Genomic DNA, 18,390 nt, shown 5'->3' with positions numbered 1-18,390 from the left:
ATAGTGCGAAATTTATCTGAATATATCTCCGTTCTTCTTTCAAGAATGTAATTCTATCTTTCTCTTTTATAATCAGGTTGAGAAAATTATAAATAATAAAAAAGCTTTATTTGAAAATTACAAAAGCTGCCAGATTGATACATTCGGGTAAGTCCATCCATCCATCTGTCAATACGTCCATTCCTCTGTCCACTCATCCATCAGTCAATACATCCGTTCCTCTGTCCATTCATCCATCAGTCAATACGTCCATTCCTCTGTCCACTCATCCATCAGTCAATACATCCGTTCCTCTGTCCACTCATCCATCAGTCAATACGTCCGTTCCTCTGTCCACTCATCCATCAGTCAATACGTCCATTCCTCAGTCCACTCATCCATCAGTCAATACGTCCGTTCCTCTATCCACTCATCCATCAGTCAATACGTCCGTTCTTATGTTCATTCACACACATCCATTGTACAATTAATTCTTTCATTTCACCACCAGCCCATTCATTCTTCTTTCCATTCATTTATGCTTGCAGTTAAAAATTGAAAGCAAATCCTGAAGCAGTCTCAACTTACAAAATAAATTTCACTAGTCGACCCACGGCGTAGCGTACGCCGCTATTTTGCAGGTTCGGCCTTAGGCCACTGATACTTATGCGACCCGAGTGGGCCCAGCACTTTCATTGGACCAGCGCTAATTTATGTGTAAATTATTAAATTAAACCATTTTATAACTTATAACAGATTTCCTGATTTACCAGCAGCTCCTGGAAATCTCCTGAAATTGCAAAATATACTAAAAAGGTCCTGGAAATCTCATGAAATTATTAAAATCTTTTGAAAACTTATAAAAATCTCCTGAAATATTTAGACAAAAGTTGTCATTTTGGGGTGTCAGTCAATATGAAAAACACCTATTTTACGCGCGATAAAAAAAACGGCATTATGCAATACCCGCAATTGTGGAATCTGGTGAAATAAGCTTCTCGCGCCTCAAACTAATGAAGAATTTTTGAGGTCAACAATTCTCGTAGATAGATTGAAACATTTGGTAATTTTTACTATTGAGCGTGATCTATGTAGGAAATAGAATTTTTATGATATACTGTATGACTTCGCTACACGCAAGGCTCGTGTAGTAATTCTGTACGTAGTAAAGAATGAATAAAATGCAAAGACGAATTTATTTTCTTATACAAATTTTTTAAAATTTTCACTTATTATCCTTATCCTTACCCAAACTTGGCCCCGCGAAATCCGTTTCGCATAGGGCCCCACAATGGTAAAGTCCGGCCCTGCTAATTAGTGACGGGTGAATGCAGAGTAGATTACTTGTTCTCCCCCCCCCCTTCTTTGTTTTTCGCCGCTAAAGCTACATGGGGTAACTCTAGTCCGACTTGCAGAAATACAAGAGTGATCTTTCCATGACTTCTTGGTCACAATGGTTAAGTCCGGCCCTGCTATTTAGTGACGGCTGAATACTACTTGTTCTCCCCCCCCCCTCTTTTTTTCTGAGCCTCGCTCTCAGTCACAGTTAAAGTTGCGTGGGGTAACTCTAGTCCGACTTGTTGAAATAAAAGTTTGATCTTTTGTTTATTTCTTGGTGTCTAAACTGTTAAGCATTGAAGAGAATTATATACATAGATAGATAACCCGTTCTTCGGTCTTTCTATTCATCTATTTTCACCTTCATTTGTTCATTCATCTTTTAATTCTTTTTTTTTTTCAACTTTCCCGTCACATCTCATCACTTAGTGTAAATAATTATGTCCAAACTAAGTTTGTGTTAAATCACCCATGTCCCTACTAATGTCTACTTGTTCTAGAGGTGACCCACTGCGAGTGAACTTCAGTCTGCTGTTCGGTGAAAGTGTGGACCGCGAGAAGACAACAGACAACCTCATCATGCAGATCAAAGAGAACGCTGAGAGGAAGGAATACAAGGGCACCATCGCCCCAGTCCTGGGCAACATTCTCATCGTCATGGACTCCATCAGCGTCATCTTCTCCACACTGCCCCCAACAAAAAGTTTATATGGTAAATAATAAAGCGTCTTCATTCGAGGTAGATTGATGAAAGAGGAACTCTCGATAGTCTTAATAAAACTAGGACAAAGAGACATAAACTTCTCTATAAGTCCTTATTGGAAATAAGCTATGATTTTACAAAGATAAGATATAAGTCAAGATTTAAAGACAGTTTGAAAATAGGCCTATTAAGTTCCATAAATGACATACTTATTTCACTACATTTAAGCTTTAAAGGTAGACACACATTCGCAGAATGGTTCGGGAGGATTTAAGTTAAATAAGTCCAAGACAGTGTTTGCCAAACTTTTTTCCTTAACGCAACTTTTCGCACACTCTGAGTATCTGGCGGATCATTTTGCTTAATTCTCAATAGAGAGATTAATTCACATGATGGCTTAGAATTATTCCAGTAGTTCGTGGAACACCTATTCAGGCCCCCCAGAACACTAGGGTTCCGCGGAACACAGTTTGGGAAACACTGGTGTACGATATAAAGATTTGAGATCCTCGCAATCTCTGTACACTAGCTTACATTGCTATAAAGATTTCCTGCCTCTGCCTAGAGCTTATAAACATTCATCGTCCTTTCTGTTCATTTTATCATCTACATATGAGAAAATACAGACCAATTGAAGCCTGCGATTTTCGACCCATTTTTGTCTTATTTAATGTGCTAATGACATCAAATCACCAGCAATCTAACTCGTGCCCAACTTAGGGTGAGCTGGCTATATGGGCATTTGGGTTAATGCCAGGTGACCCGGTACCCAAATGGGCCTGTTGGGCCACCGAAAGGGTTATTATGACACGCATGAAATCTCTTAAAATGTTATAAAATATTCTCTTATAAAAGGACCCTTTGAGCGTCGTGTTTACCAAAAATCATCTAGAAGCTGGACACTGTAATACTATTATAATCTTAAATTTTCCAAATTAATGTAACAGGCTACATCCGTGCTACTTGCAGGCTTTATAACGGATGTTGTAGAAATGCTCGGGCCGATTTTGACACCCAATCCGCCCCCTGTGCCCAACCTTTCTGTGCCTGCAGGTCATACAAATTCCTGACACTTTTTGTCCCGGGACGCGAAGTAATCGTCACGTCCAATTTAATCGGGTTAATTCTGACTTCACTGAGCAAACGGGGCTAATGGGGTTAACCGGTAAACTATGCATAGTTTCACGGGCAGAATCGGTGCCATGGCCGTAGTTTGGTCATCACTTATCTGTATTATGACTGTCAATGGCACCAAACTCCCCGCAATATTTCACTGTGCTCTTCGCATAACATAACTAGCAAATGTCTCTCATTCAGAGATCAATGTTCCCTCTAAATCTCAATGTCACATTTCAGACGCCATCAGCTACAATTATACCTTCTACCTGTATCCTGGGAATTACAGCGACAAGCTGCTGGATAAGAACTCTTTAGACTTTAAAAAGACAGCTTACAAATTTTGTAAAGACGTAAGCGATTTCTTTCTTTCATTTTTTTTAAAGTTTATTTTCAATTGTCTCTAAGATTGTTATTTTAATTGGATTCAAATTTTATACTTTTGATTATTTTAAACTATTTACATATGTAGACCTATACGTGGTGATATCACTTCAATCAAAATATCAGATGTATAGAAAAACTACGCGTTCAATTTAACATTGCTTACAGATTCTCGAAACTATCCACTTTGTACTGTATAGGACACATTGAGCTAGTGTTATATAAATTGATCAAAGTAAAACGTCCCTAAGACGTCTCAAGCAAGTCTGACATTATCAAACACAAACATTTAGCAAAACACTTATACAATATACACTGCGTCCCACGGAAATGAAGCCCGCCTCAGTATCTCCTGAACTGGAGGAAGCCAATCGTATTCCACTCTATAACATGTTAGTATGTCAAAGCGAGATTATTCCCGGCTTCTTCCAATTCAGTGAAGCACCTGGATAGTTGGGGCGCCTGGATAAGTGAGGCGCCTGGATAAGTGAGGTGCCTGGATACGTGAGGCGGGCTATCTCCTACGTGGGTCGCCCTGTATCATGAAAGATCACATTTGCTTCAATCTTCCCATTAGATTGAGAACATCACTAACAGCGCTGGACTTCGAGCTATCAACAGGAGATACATGGGCTGCGTGGTGGATGAATTTACGTAAGCTCTTCATGGTTTAATTACATACTTTGTCAACTTAGACTAATGACTCAACCTAGAGAATTTTACAAAGCTTAACTGAGCTCGCGCTGTATGTCTGTCCGTCTGTCTGGCAAAGGTTTGTACCGAATCCGACACCCTATCTCGGATCATGCTAAATTTTGCACAATTATTTCTTTTATCAAACAACATAAGACTCAATTAAAACAAACACCAAATATTCAATTAACTTTTGGTGATAGTATCTCAAACAAGGGAATGAAATAGTACTTGACTGAAGGTATAAGCTGAATCAGTCCCCTTTACATAAGTCTGCCATCTCAGGCTTAGTGAACACAAACCTGAAATAGAAACAAGAGAGATAACTCTACAATCTTCCATGTTCATAGACTCTTTGCTTTAAGCAGTGGTTATCGCGTTGAATTGAGAAGCCTGAGAAATATAGGTATATCTTAGCATATGGAACGAGAAATGTCGCCTTGTAGTATGAAATTGTAACTGTGTCACACTTTATTATTGAAATAATAATTTTGCTACCATGACTTCTGTAGAACTTGATAGAACCTAGCTTCTGACCTAGCCATCCTGAAGAAACTGTCACCTTTCGCTCTGAAACCTACTATTGTCTGCCGTCTGTTAGGTTAGAACGGAATAAGCTCGATACTTTTTTTTCTTATTTATAACTTTTAGAAGTAACTTTGAAGATGTAATAAGGAGCCATATTTAGCTATTGATCTCATGAATCATTATCCACGCACCGCACCTCTCCCCACAGACCCAACAGAGAAGTCAAGTTTCGGGTGGCCCTGAGAGACACCGAAGTTTTGCGGCCCTCCAGCATGTTCGGAATGTTCTCTTTCATGAGAGACAAAGTCAATCTGGACGGCGTCTACCATCTGCCCGTGGGTGGACTCTACGTCACGGTGGACACAGAGCCAAAGTACTCACTGTTTAAGATGGACACTTTTAGCACGCACTCGTACTTTGACATCACCACAACAGCCCCAGGTGAGTAGTGTTACTTCAGCTTTAAAATAATCTTTTCTGTATTAAACATCATCAACAGGACATCCCTCCAGAGGTAAGCAAACTACAAAATATAATTAAACTCTCAGCTTCTTAATTTGAGAATATCCTTTAAGTAAAGTTTATATAGTTATCTTCAACTACACTTTATGTTCTGTACAGTACTGATACTTTCTTTGCTTCAGTGGAGATTTGTACACATGGCGGATAAACTATAAATAGCAATCTTATTGGTATAACCGGTGTATAAAATAAAGGAAGCTATATTGTTTTAAAAGATATTTGATTCTTTGCACTTTTTAGAACTGCAGAATCCAATTTTTTAAATCTCTTCCGTTTTTAGCACACAATTCTTTCAATAACTAAGTCTAAGACATAGTTACATATAGAGATATATCTACAGAATCCCCGGCATCACAGTTACAACATATTAGCACCTTCGACGAATAATCAATAAGAAGAGAAACAAACTGTGACATCAGGTGATAACGAGAGAATCTTGAAACTCACAAGGCAAGAGAAAGTGTGCAATACTGAGATCCTCGCGCGAACGGGCCTTCCCAGCATCTTTACAGTCCTCAGACAACGCTGACTGCGCTGGCTCGGACATGTCCGGCCGGATGGAGGACAATCGCAAATCGCAAATCTTTATCTACGGGCATCTACGGGCAACTTGCATCGGCTCAGAAAAACTGGCCGCCCCTACCTCCGTTACGTGGATGTAATGAAACGGGATTTAAAATCAGTCAACATTGATACTGACCATTGAGAAGACATAGTCCTAGACCAGTGGCGTAGCTAGCCATGTGCGAGTGGTGTGGGCCGAACGGGGCATCAAGTGGTGAGGGGCATCAAACTAAGGATAGATTTTTGCAATGAAATCAAGGCTTTGTACATACATGAACAAAGACAAACTACTGAATTTGAAATGTTTACTAGAAATTAATTTACTTAATTAATTAATTATTATCCTGTGTTGTTTCTTAAATTGAACGTAAGCTTTTAAGCAGGTTGAATCAAGTTTACTTGATTTGTTTAAATTTGAAACCAACGCACTTTTACACGCTCACGAACATTTTGATATTCCATTGTTCAGTACGCTGGTTTCATCTAGACTTAAAGTTTATAAATAAATGCCTTAGACTCTAAAATAGCACAATCTGGCACTTAATGGGCATCGCGAACAAGTTGAAGAAGAATGACAAAGACAAAATCTAGCTCATTACTATGGGTTTGTGAAATTAGGCCTACTTTTCAAGTAGGGCCTACGATCCAGTCCTTAGAGAAGCATCGAAGTAAACTTAGTTCCATACCAAACACGTACATGTCTTCACAAATACAAAATGAACCTATTCTTATATTGGGTGATAATGAGCCAAATATGGAGCGCCAGAGGAGAAGTCGTTAAAATGGTTATGGATTCATTTTAAAAAAATCTATAGAAAGAAATACACATTAGGTCGAAAGAAAAAGTTATTCTTTTGAATATGCACCGGATCATATCCATCAAAATAATAGCAAAGAGCTGATAACTCTAATTAACTTGATCATGAAAATTCCCAATACAAAAATATGTATTTATCTCGTTGCCTTGTTAATGACTGTAAAACCAAACATTACAACAAAACAAGGTTACAAAGACAGTTTGTGTGGAAACACAAACTCAAAATCGGCCCCGGAAGTGGTCCACCAAGGCAGGTAAAAAGGCAGGTGTCAATATTTTTAGAAAGAATATCAGAATGAAATTCTATCAAAGGCAAATGACAGAGAAGAATGGAGAAAGAAAGTTGACCGATCTTATTTGGGGCCCCAACGGTTCAGCAGATTGGGATAGGCGAAAGTGAAGGTGACGTTAGATGTGAACCTGATCTAACTGTCATATAATGATTATCTAATTGATCTAATTGTTTGATCTAATTGTAATACCTCGTTCTTTATTCTTATCACTTTTTTTTACAGTTGTCTACACAGTGTTAACTGTTTCTCTTCAAATGCTGAGACCCCAATGGTCAGCAGAACTTACCAACTCTAGCAGCGAGATGTATAAACGGCTAGCAGGCCTTTTTTGTGAGAGAGTAAGTCTAAAGTCTCATTCTGTAATGACCTTCTGTAAAGGCCTTTTATAATGACTTTATCTTTAATTTCATTCTATAATTGTGACGAACACACTTGCCGGGGATTATATTATCAAACTTGACAATTCAATGAAGTGAAGAAAGAAACATCTCTATGTATTTTCTTCAAACTTCTTTAATAACTTCTTCAACTTTCACATTAAATTAACTTCTCAATTTACCAACAACTTGACTTGATACTTCATAAATAAAACTTAAAGATACATGAAACTTCACTTAGTATAACTTCAACTTCAAGTAATATAACTTCAGATAATATTACTTGAACTAATAAAACTTTAATTAAATAGACCCGCTAATATCACAAAACTTAACTAACCCTTTACTAAGAGAGGACTTAAGCGATAACTAAGCGAGGACCCCGTCTAACTGACTTTCCCTTAATTTATACCTTTCTTAATCGTACATTCCAGAATCATGGAAACTTCTCCGATAATTATTTTAGTAACTTTGACCTTCTAGAAGCTGACGTGTGCTATTTTTTTCCCTTAACCTCTTTCTTTGATTGGTTCCCTAAAATTAACTTGTTTACGCTGGACACTTGCACTGGTTTGACCTCGTTTCTAGAAACTGGTCGAAATAGGTTACAGACTCGACTCGTGACTATAATGACCTTCTGTAAAGGCCTTTTATAATGACTTTATTTTTAATTTCATTCTATAATGACCTTCCCTAATGGCATTTTCTAAGATGTTTTTGAAATAGTTTTTTTTTAAATTAGGATTAGCATTCCTGGAGGCGCAGTGGCTGAGTGGTAAAGCACTTGGCTTCCGAGCCTGGGGTCCCATGTTCGAATCCACATGAGGATTGGGATTTTTAATTTCGGGATCTTTGGGCGCCTCTGAGTTCAGCCAGCTAACTGGGGAAAAGTAAAGGCGGTTGGGTTTTGTGCTTACAACATGATACCCTCGTTAATCGTGGGCCACAGAAACAGATGACCTTTACATTATCTGATCTAATGATCACAAGGTTTGAAAGGGGAACTATTAGCCTTTCTATTCATTGACCAGCGGAACATTAAAATGTATTGAACAGACCAAACCAACGTGGCTTACACTAATTCTACAGTGAGAATTAACTCTTTCTCTCCTAACTGACGATACAAGCGTTGATTCCACCAGAATGTAGTAAATAATTAGGGAGAGAAAGAGTTAATGTCTAATGTTCTTCTGTCATTTAAGATTACGTCTAATTAAAGAACTAATGTCTCCTTCAAAAAAAAAAAAACTCAGTTGATCTAAAAACTTAAAAAGCAGCTTGGTGACTAATACAAATGTATCAGTATGTATTGAGGTCTACAATTTAATGCTTACTACTGTCCTTACAAAAAAAAATACATTTTGTTTTTCCTATTATTACTTAAGCAATTAACTGTCGTCTTTGTCTATGCTTTATTTAATTATGAAATGTAACTATATTCTATTTTTAAATATGAATTTGGAATTAAAAATGAGTCATGATTTTTTAACAAATCTCTTTCTGCTGGGCTAGTTCAGAAATTCAATGAATCATTGTAAGAAACGCTTGTAACGGTCTGTTGACTTAAAAACAAGTAATGTGTTGCAGTAAGAAGTTATTTGTCTTGATCTCATTACAGATATTAGCGTGGATCTCAAACTGGTACAAAGATACGAACACAAAGTGTGGCAATGTTAAATTCAGGTAAAGAAAGATAAAGTTCCTTATATACGATGTTTAAGTGTTTAAGTGTTTAAGTGTTTAAGTGACAACCTTCGTTTGGATCTATATTGAAAACGTTGTCAAATGTCTGCTTCGTTGTAGATATTGAGGAAATATTGAAATAAACTGTGAATGTGAATAGACAAACTATTTCATTAAATCCATTAAAATGTCATTCAATTCTCTACATTTGTTTATTTTTTGTAAGCCGGTGTCAGCGAAAAGTGCACAAATCTTTTTGTTTTTCGGTCTCAAATCATGTTCTTCTTTTTAATTTATCTATTATTCCATATGCATAGACATAAATAAATATAGACTGGAAAAAGGAAATAACTTCATGTAACTTGAAAACATGTATATCTATTGTATTCGGATTTCCGAATTATGAAAAGTTGCATGATCTTCATTCTTAGAGATTAAACAAAGCTACACTGCCTCCTTATTTACAATATATATAGGTGTGTATCAAAGTTAAAAAAGCACTTTTATACTGCTCATAAATGCTTTATAATACAGTACACAAAATTGCAAGTCACAAATTTTCGTTTCATAAAACTCTTTAATTGGCCAGTCTATATTTATTTATGTCTATGTCCATATGTCATTAATTTGAAACAGGAAGTAGATTAAGTGTATCATCTTAATAGTAGAGTAATACAGGTTTTTAATTAAAAAAAATATTTACTAGACTGGGGGGGGGGGGGATGGCCGAGTGCTTAAGCGCTTGGCTTCCGAGCCTGTGGTCCTGGGTTCAAATCTCGGTGAAGACTGCGATTTTGAACTTCGGGATTTTTAGTGTGCCCCTGAGTCCAGCCCACTCTAATGGGTATATGACTTTAGTTGGGAGAAGCAAATGTGTTTGGAAGTTGTGATGGCCACATGACATCTTGCTCGTTAACCGTTAGACAAAAGAAACTGACACTTGAAGTTCCAGCTGAAAAACTGTATGGAAGGATTTTTTAGCATAAAGAGTTATGAACATTTAAGGGGCGGGGGGGGGGTTACTACTAAAGTTCCTTAACCCTAACCCTAACTCATTAAATAAAAAATATCTTTTCTCTACTTCGCGGAAAATAGTTTTTTTTCACGGATGGTCTTCGTACGCAACCCCTGGGAAAGACAGGAATCCCTGTAGTCCGTCCCTTGTCCATCGTTACAGTTTACCTCTAGAAGCATTTTCATTTTTGTCGCCTGTGTCAACTAGTTGCACATACAACTACCCCAATACACACAGTTACCCCTTCAACTACCTCTACACACACAACTACCCCTACACACAACTACCCCTACACACAACTACCCCTACACAAAACTACCCCTACACACAACTACCCCTACACACAACTACCCCTACACACAACTACCCCTACACACAACTACCCCTACACACAACTACCCCTACACACAACTACCCCTACACACAACTACCCCTACACACACAACTACCTCTACACACAACTACCCCTACACACACAACTACCTCTACACACAACTACCCCAACACACACAACTACCCCTACACACACAGCTACCCCTACACACACAGCTACCCCTACAAACAACTACCCCTACACACACAACTACCCCTAAACACACAACTACATCTACACACAACTACCCCTACACACACAACTACCCCTACACACACAACTACCCCTACACACACAACTACCCCTACACACACAACTACCCCTGCACACACAACTACCCCTACACACACAACTACCCCTACACACACAACTACCCCTACACACACAACTACCCCTGCACACACAACTACCCCTACACACACAACTACCCCTACACACAAACCTACCCCTACACACAACTACCTCTACACACAACTACCCCTACAAACAACTACCCCTACACACACAACTACCCCTACACACACAACTACTCTTACATACACAACTACCCCTATACACTCAACTACCCCTACACACAACTACTCTTACACACACAACTACCTCCACACAAACAACTACCTCTACACACACAACTACCCCTACACACAGCTACCCCTTCAACTAACCCTATACACTCAACTACCCCTACACACACAACTACCCCTACACACACAACTACCTCTACAAACACAACTACCTCTACACACACAACTACATCTACACACAACTACCCCTACACACACAACTACCCCTACACACACAACTACCCCTACACACACAACTACCCCTACACACACAACTACCCCTGCACACACAACTACCCCTACACACACAACTACCCCTACACACACAACTACCCCTACACACACAACTACCCCTGCACACACAACTACCCCTACACACACAACTACCCCTACACACAAACCTACCCCTACACACAACTACCTCTACACACAACTACCCCTACAAACAACTACCCCTACACACACAACTACCCCTACACACACAACTACTCTTACATACACAACTACCCCTATACACTCAACTACCCCTACACACAACTACTCTTACACACACAACTACCTCCACACAAACAACTACCTCTACACACACAACTACCCCTACACACAGCTACCCCTTCAACTAACCCTATACACTCAACTACCCCTACACACACAACTACCCCTACACACACAACTACCTCTACAAACACAACTACCTCTACACACACAACTACCTCTACACACAACTACCCCTACACACAACTACTCCTACACACACAGCTACTTCTACACACACAGCTACCCCTACACACAGCTACCCCTTCAACTAACCCTATACACTCAACTACCCCTACACAGACAACTACCTCTACACACACAACTACCTCTACACACACAACTACCCCTACACACACAACTACCTCTACACACACAACTACCTCTACACACACAACTACCTCTACACACACAACTACCTCTACACACACAACTACCTCTACACACAACTACCCCTACACACACAGCTACCCCTACACACACAACTACCTCTACACACACAACTACCTATACACACACAACTACCTCTACACACACAACTACCTCTACACACAACTACCCCTACACACACAGCTACCCCTACACACACAACTACCTCTACACACAACTACCCCTACACACACAGCTACCCCTACACACACAACTACCTCTACACACAACTACCCCTACACACACAGCTACCCCTACACACACAACTACCTCTACACACAACTACCCCTACACACACAGCTACCCCTACACACACAACTACCTCTACACACACAACTACCTCTACACACACAACTACCTCTACACACAACTACCCCTACACACACAACTACCTCTACACACACAACTACCCCTACATACACAGCTACCGCTACACACACAACTACCCCTTCAACTAATCTATACACTCAACTACCCCTACACACAACTACTCCTACACACACAGCCACCCCAACACACACAGCTACCCCAACACACACAGCTACCCCTACACACAACTACCCCTTCAACTAACCCTATACACTCAACTACCCCTACACACAACTACTCCTACACACACAGCTACCCCAACACACACAGCTACCCCAACACACGCAGCTACCCCTACACACACAACTACCCCAACACACACAGCTACCCCTACACACACAGCTACCCCTACACTCACAACTACCCCAACACACACAGCTACCCCAACACACACAGCTACCCCAACACACAAAGCTACCTTTACACACACAACTACCCCAACAGACACAGCTACCCCAACACACACAACTACCCCTAAACACAGCTACCCCAACACACACAACTACCCCTACACACAGCTATCCAAACACACACAGCTACCCCAACACACACAGCTACCCCAACACACACAACTACCCCAACACACACAGCTACCCCAACACACACTACTACCCCTACACACAGCTACCCCAACACACACAACTACCCCTACACACAGCTACCCCAACACACACAGCTACCCCAACACACACATCTACCCCAAACACACACATCTACCCCAACACACAACTACCCCTACACACAGCTACCCCAACACACACAGCTACTCCAACACACACAGCTACCCCTACACACACAACTACCCCTACACACACAACTACCCCTTCAACTACCCCTACCAGCGTCGATAGCTCATTAATAATATTTTGTATGTGCCCTTTTTTATTTAAAACTTCTAATTCAAAAAATGTGTGCCTTTAAACATCTTGATTTCTCCAGTTAGTATGTCCATCTACCTACCAGCAGTCAGTCTTATTGAAAGGTTCATCGTCCCGAGACATGACGTTAAACTGCGCTCCTCTTTCCTTAGCCCTTTTGGAGCTCAAAAGTGCCCTACTTCTTTTCTATCATTGTGTCTGCCTCCTCTCTTCCTAAGTCTACCTTCATTGATCATCACACTGTCTCCTTAACTTTAAATTCTCACTACGTCCTAGACCAGTCCGTTTGCCGTGGACTTCGACGGGTAAGGGGGGATAAAGAGATCCTGGTGTTTGAGTGGTGGCTATCTGAGGATAAACCACAACAACACAATACTTTGGCTCCAAGTTCCCCTAGACCTGAGACCCAGATGGCCCGCTCTGGGTCAACCGGCTGGTCATGCCGAGCTACCAGCATAGGTCGTCGACCTATGCTGGAGGACTGTGGCTGGAGGGTCAATCAGGGAGCTGCTGTATCGGACACATGTCCGATGTAGCAGCTGACTGAGTATAGCACCTGTGTAGCCCTGGCGCGCTCATTCTGGACATCCGAATGGCCCGTCCCCTTGTTGGACTCGATGGCGGGTGGGGAACACAGGTGCCGAATTAACAAGAACATATATGGACAAAAAAACACACACAAAACTACTTGCCCCAGACCTATGTCTGGGCAAGAAACGTCGAATTGATGATAAAAAAGAGGAGGTCCCAAAAAGCTGTGCCACCTGGCCATCATTTCTGGTGGTTAGGTGCACAGAGGAGGGAAAAAGCCTGACAAAGTTGAGCCCTTTTATTATCTATAAGGGACTCAAGTCAGTAGTGGGAGAGCCCAAGAGTGTGTCTAAGCTACACAAATCAATGGAACTCCTTGTAGAAGTAGACAGCAAGACACACTCTGATGGGCTTTTAAGATGCAGAAGACTCTGTGATCTCCAAGTGAAAGTCATGCCACACAAGAGTCTGAACACCAGCAGAGGTGTAATCAGCTCTAGGGACCTACTGGAATGTTCCGAGAAGGAAATAGTGGAGGGCATTGAAGGAGTCGCCCATGCCCGGCGCATTACCAGGTGCAGGGAGGGTGAGGAGGTCAAAACCGCATCTATTATCCTCACATTCGGAACTAGGACACCGCCAGAGTATGTGAAGGCAGGATACCTACGAGTTCCAGTGAGGACCTACATACCTAACCCCATGAGGTGCTTCAAGTGCCAGGGTTATGGACACGGCGCGGCAGTCTGCAAGTGGAACACTGTGTGTGCCAGATGTGCTGGAGAGGGTCATGAGGACAAGGGCTGCACAGCCCAGTTCAAATTCCCAAACTGTCAAGTTGGCCACTCAGCCTACTCCAAGGACTGCCCTGTATGGAAACAGGAGGTTGCCGTGCAGGAGTACAAGGCAAGAAACGGATGTACCTTTAGCCAGGCAAAATCGGCTGTAATGGCCCTACCCAAGGGCCAATTCGGCTTGACAAAGACCTAGGCCCAGGCTGTTGCTAAGAAATGAAGATCCATAGCCACACAGACGGACACATTGACCCCACCACCCCCTCCTCCTCCTCCAACTCAGAAGAAAACACCGCCAAAGAACACACATCTGAAGAAACAAGAAAGCCCTGTTGTCATGCTAAAGAACAGGTTCTCTGTGCTCGCTGATGAGAGCATGGAGACTGAGCAGCATGTCAAAACCAATACTCCGGGAGAACCCGGAGACATCATGTCTGACACAGGTTTTCCTCAGAGAACCCAGCCAGACACCCCAACCTCTACCGAGTTAGAGGTTGACCAACTCCCTAAGGGGAGAAATCAAAGCGGAGAGGATGCCCGAGGTGAGAGAGGAGGAAATAACCTCCGCTCTAACCAGAGGGATCTCCCCTCTCCAGAGAGAAAGACTTCCCCCAAAAGGGGGTTGTCCTCCTCTCCATCCAAACCCAAGAATAAAAATACCAAGGTCACTGGAATAAAGGGAAACCCCTCCGGGGGCCTCCCAAGTCCAAATAGCTCCAAGTAGGTCATCTAGAATAAGCCATGGATTCCAGAATTGTACAGTGGAATTGTAGAGGCCTCAAGGCCAATTACGAGGAAATGCAGCTACTGATAAACTCTGAGACTCCTGTAGCTGTCTGCTTACAGGAAAAATTTCTGAAAGATTGCATCAGCTTCCGAAGCTACCGTGCTTACAGCAAGAATGTTGAGGATGCAGAGAAAGCATCAGGTGGAGTCTGTATCCTTGTGAAGGATAGCATCCCCCATGAGAGGGTAGAACTACAGACCACACTACAGGCCGTAGCAGCTAGGATAACCCTTCACAAGGTTATCACTTGCTGCAGCCTGTATCTACCACCAGGCGCTCCATTAAACCGAACAGACATGGAGGACCTATTGAAACAACTCCCCCGGCCTTATTTAATCCTTGGGGATTTCAATGCCCATAACATCATGTGGGGATCCAACAATACCGACACAAGAGGTCGTATGCTGGAGGATATCTTCCTCCAACATGATTTATGCATATTTAATGATGCATCACCGACCTACTTGCACCCAGGAACTGGATCACTCACATGCATTGACCTCACCGTATGCGTCCCCGGACTTCTGGACGACTTTAAATAGTCAGTTAGCAATGATCTGCGGGGAAGTGATCACTTCCCAATCATCATTACTAACAATCTCCCTTCATTAGGACGACCTCAGCGGTGGAAACTGAATAAGGCCGATTGGGAACAATTCCAAAAAAGATGCTCCGAGGATATCACAGAAAATATCCTCGATGAACAGAACCCAGCTGATACCTTTGCTAGCAAGCAACTAAGTATAGCCAGGAAATTTGTACCCCTAACCTCTGCAAATCCAAAACGGCCTAGCAAACCATGGTTTGATACAGCTTGCAAAAGTGCTATTGGCGATAGGAAAAAACGACTGGCTGCATTTATAAAGAATCCTTCCCAGGAAAACCTAAAGCTATTCAGGATAGCTAGAGCAAAGGCTAGACAAACCATACGGTCAGCCAAAAGGAATTCCTGGAGAAGTTTTATCGGCAGTCTGGATGCCAAAACTTCTGCTAGAGCGGTTTGGAAGGCAGTAAGGCGAATCAAAGGGAAAGAATCAAATGCAATAGGGCATTTGAAAAACCAAGGACGAACTGTCACGTCCCCCAGAGAAATAGCTGACTGCCTTGCATCCTCAATAGCAGAAAAATCATCCACTGCACACTACACGCCAGAGTTCCAAAAAGTCAAAACCAGGGAGGAAAGACACCCCATTGATTTCAGGTCAGAGAACAAACCGTTCTCGCTTGAGGAACTGAGGGAATCGCTGGACAAGTCACATGACACAGCGCCTGGAGAAGACGAAATCCATTACCAGTTACTCAAGCACCTTCTCGAACCCTCATTGGCAGTCCTGCTAGGGGTCTATAACTGTGTGTGGCAAACAGGCGCTTTCCCAAACAGCTGGAGGAAAGCCACAGTTATACCGATACCTAAACCGGGAAGAGACGGCTCTGACCCAGCTAACTATCGACCAATAGCACTAACAAGCTGCATCTGCAAAACCATGGAAAGAATGATTAACAGTAGGCTGGTCTGGTACCTAGAAAGGAATAAAGTGATCTCAAACTACCAGTGCGGATTCCGGCAGGGGCGGACAACAACTGACCACCTGGTAAGGCTGGAAGCTTATATTAGAAATGCATTACTCAGAAGAGAACATCTAGTAGCTGTATTCTTCGATATAGAAAAGGCCTATGACACAACCTGGAAACATGGCATTCTACGTGACCTGGCGATTATGGGGCTTAAGGGACACCTCCCCCGTTTTGTGGAGGAATTCCTGAAAGATCGAAAATTTCAGGTTCGAGTGGGCAACTCCGCTTCTGACACTCATGACCAGGAAATGGGTGTACCCCAGGGCAGCATTTTGTCAGTCACCCTGTTCAACATTAAAATAAATAGCATCATAAATGCGCTGTCCCCTGGCATAGAGTGCTCTTTGTATGTTGATGACTTTGTCATTCTCACTTATGGGAAAAACATGAACACCTTAGAAAGAAAATTACAGTTATGTTTAAACAAAATTCAGGGTTGGGCAAACTATAATGGTTTCAAATTCTCAGACTCCAAAACAGTTAGTATGCATTTTTGTAATCTAAGGGAGCTCCACCCAGACCCTGAACTATTTATACACAAAAAGAAGATCCCTGTCGTGAAAACTACAAAATTTTTAGGCCTCACCTTAGATTCCAAATTTAATTTTCTCCCCCACATTAAGGAACTTAAGAAGAAATGCCAAAAGTCATTAAACATACTAAGAGTACTCAGCCATACGGACTGGGGAGCTGACAGAGATACCTTGCTGCTGCTCTATCGGAGTCTAATTCGATCCAAGCTAGACTACGGATCCATAATATATGGAGCAGCAAGGAAGTCGTACCTAAAAATACTGGAACCAATACAAAATGCTGCCCTGCGTCTCTGTCTCGGCGCGTTTCGTACATCACCTATCCCAAGTCTCCATGTGGAGGCTGGAGAAATCCCCATGGATATAAGAATGAAAAAGCTTGCAATGCAGTATATAGTCAAGCTAAAATCCAACCCCACGAACCCTGCTTTTGACCCCATATTTAACCCCACAGAGGTAGAATTATACAATCGAAGGCCTAACGTCATACAGCCGTTGGGCCTTCGAATGAGATAACCCATCCAAAATTTAACCCCACCCATTGACCATATCTCTAAAATAGAAACCCCTCAGAACCCTCCTTGGCTAATGAATAAACCCAAATTAAATTTATCCCTCCTCAATTTCAAAAAAGAAAATACAGACCCAAGCATACTACAAGTCCACTTTAGGGAACTGCAGGAGAGCTACGGAGATTGTGGCACCATCTACACAGACGGATCCAAAATGGAGGGAAAGGTCGCGTGTGCCTGCTCCTTTCGGAACAAAACAATCTCCCGTAGACTCCCTGATGGCTGCTCCATCTTTACGGCCGAATTGCACGCAATATTGCTTGCACTTATGGCCGTAAAAGCATCAGAAAGGAGGAAATTTATAATCTGCTCCGACTCCAAATCTGCATTGCAAGCTTTGGGGCGGATGAAGACTGACATCCCATTGGTACATAAGAGCCTGAAGCTGTTGGACCAAATAACAGCCGACCGTCGGGATGTCACCTTCATCTGGGTCCCCTCCC

The 18,390-nt window shown here is 41.9% G+C and overlaps 1 protein-coding gene across 1 annotated transcript in view; it reads left to right on the top strand.

The window, feature by feature from the left end:
* LOC106053476 (uncharacterized) overlaps positions 1-18,390 on the top strand; it is an 85,973-nt gene that overhangs the window by 57,269 nt on the left and 10,314 nt on the right. Inside the window, exons 27-33 of the mRNA XM_056013124.1 lie at positions 77-147; positions 1,818-2,029; positions 3,377-3,489; positions 4,098-4,174; positions 4,950-5,182; positions 7,160-7,275; positions 8,933-8,997. Of these exons, the coding sequence (XP_055869099.1) occupies positions 77-147; positions 1,818-2,029; positions 3,377-3,489; positions 4,098-4,174; positions 4,950-5,182; positions 7,160-7,275; positions 8,933-8,997 (887 nt within the window). The remainder of the gene's footprint in view (positions 1-76; positions 148-1,817; positions 2,030-3,376; positions 3,490-4,097; positions 4,175-4,949; positions 5,183-7,159; positions 7,276-8,932; positions 8,998-18,390) is intronic.

This window comes from Biomphalaria glabrata, chromosome 15 (assembly GCF_947242115.1).
Source record: "Biomphalaria glabrata chromosome 15, xgBioGlab47.1, whole genome shotgun sequence".
Lineage (NCBI taxonomy): Eukaryota > Metazoa > Mollusca > Gastropoda > Planorbidae > Biomphalaria > Biomphalaria glabrata.
Note: the sequence above shows the minus strand (reverse complement) of the source record. Positions and strands in the feature narration are given on the sequence as shown.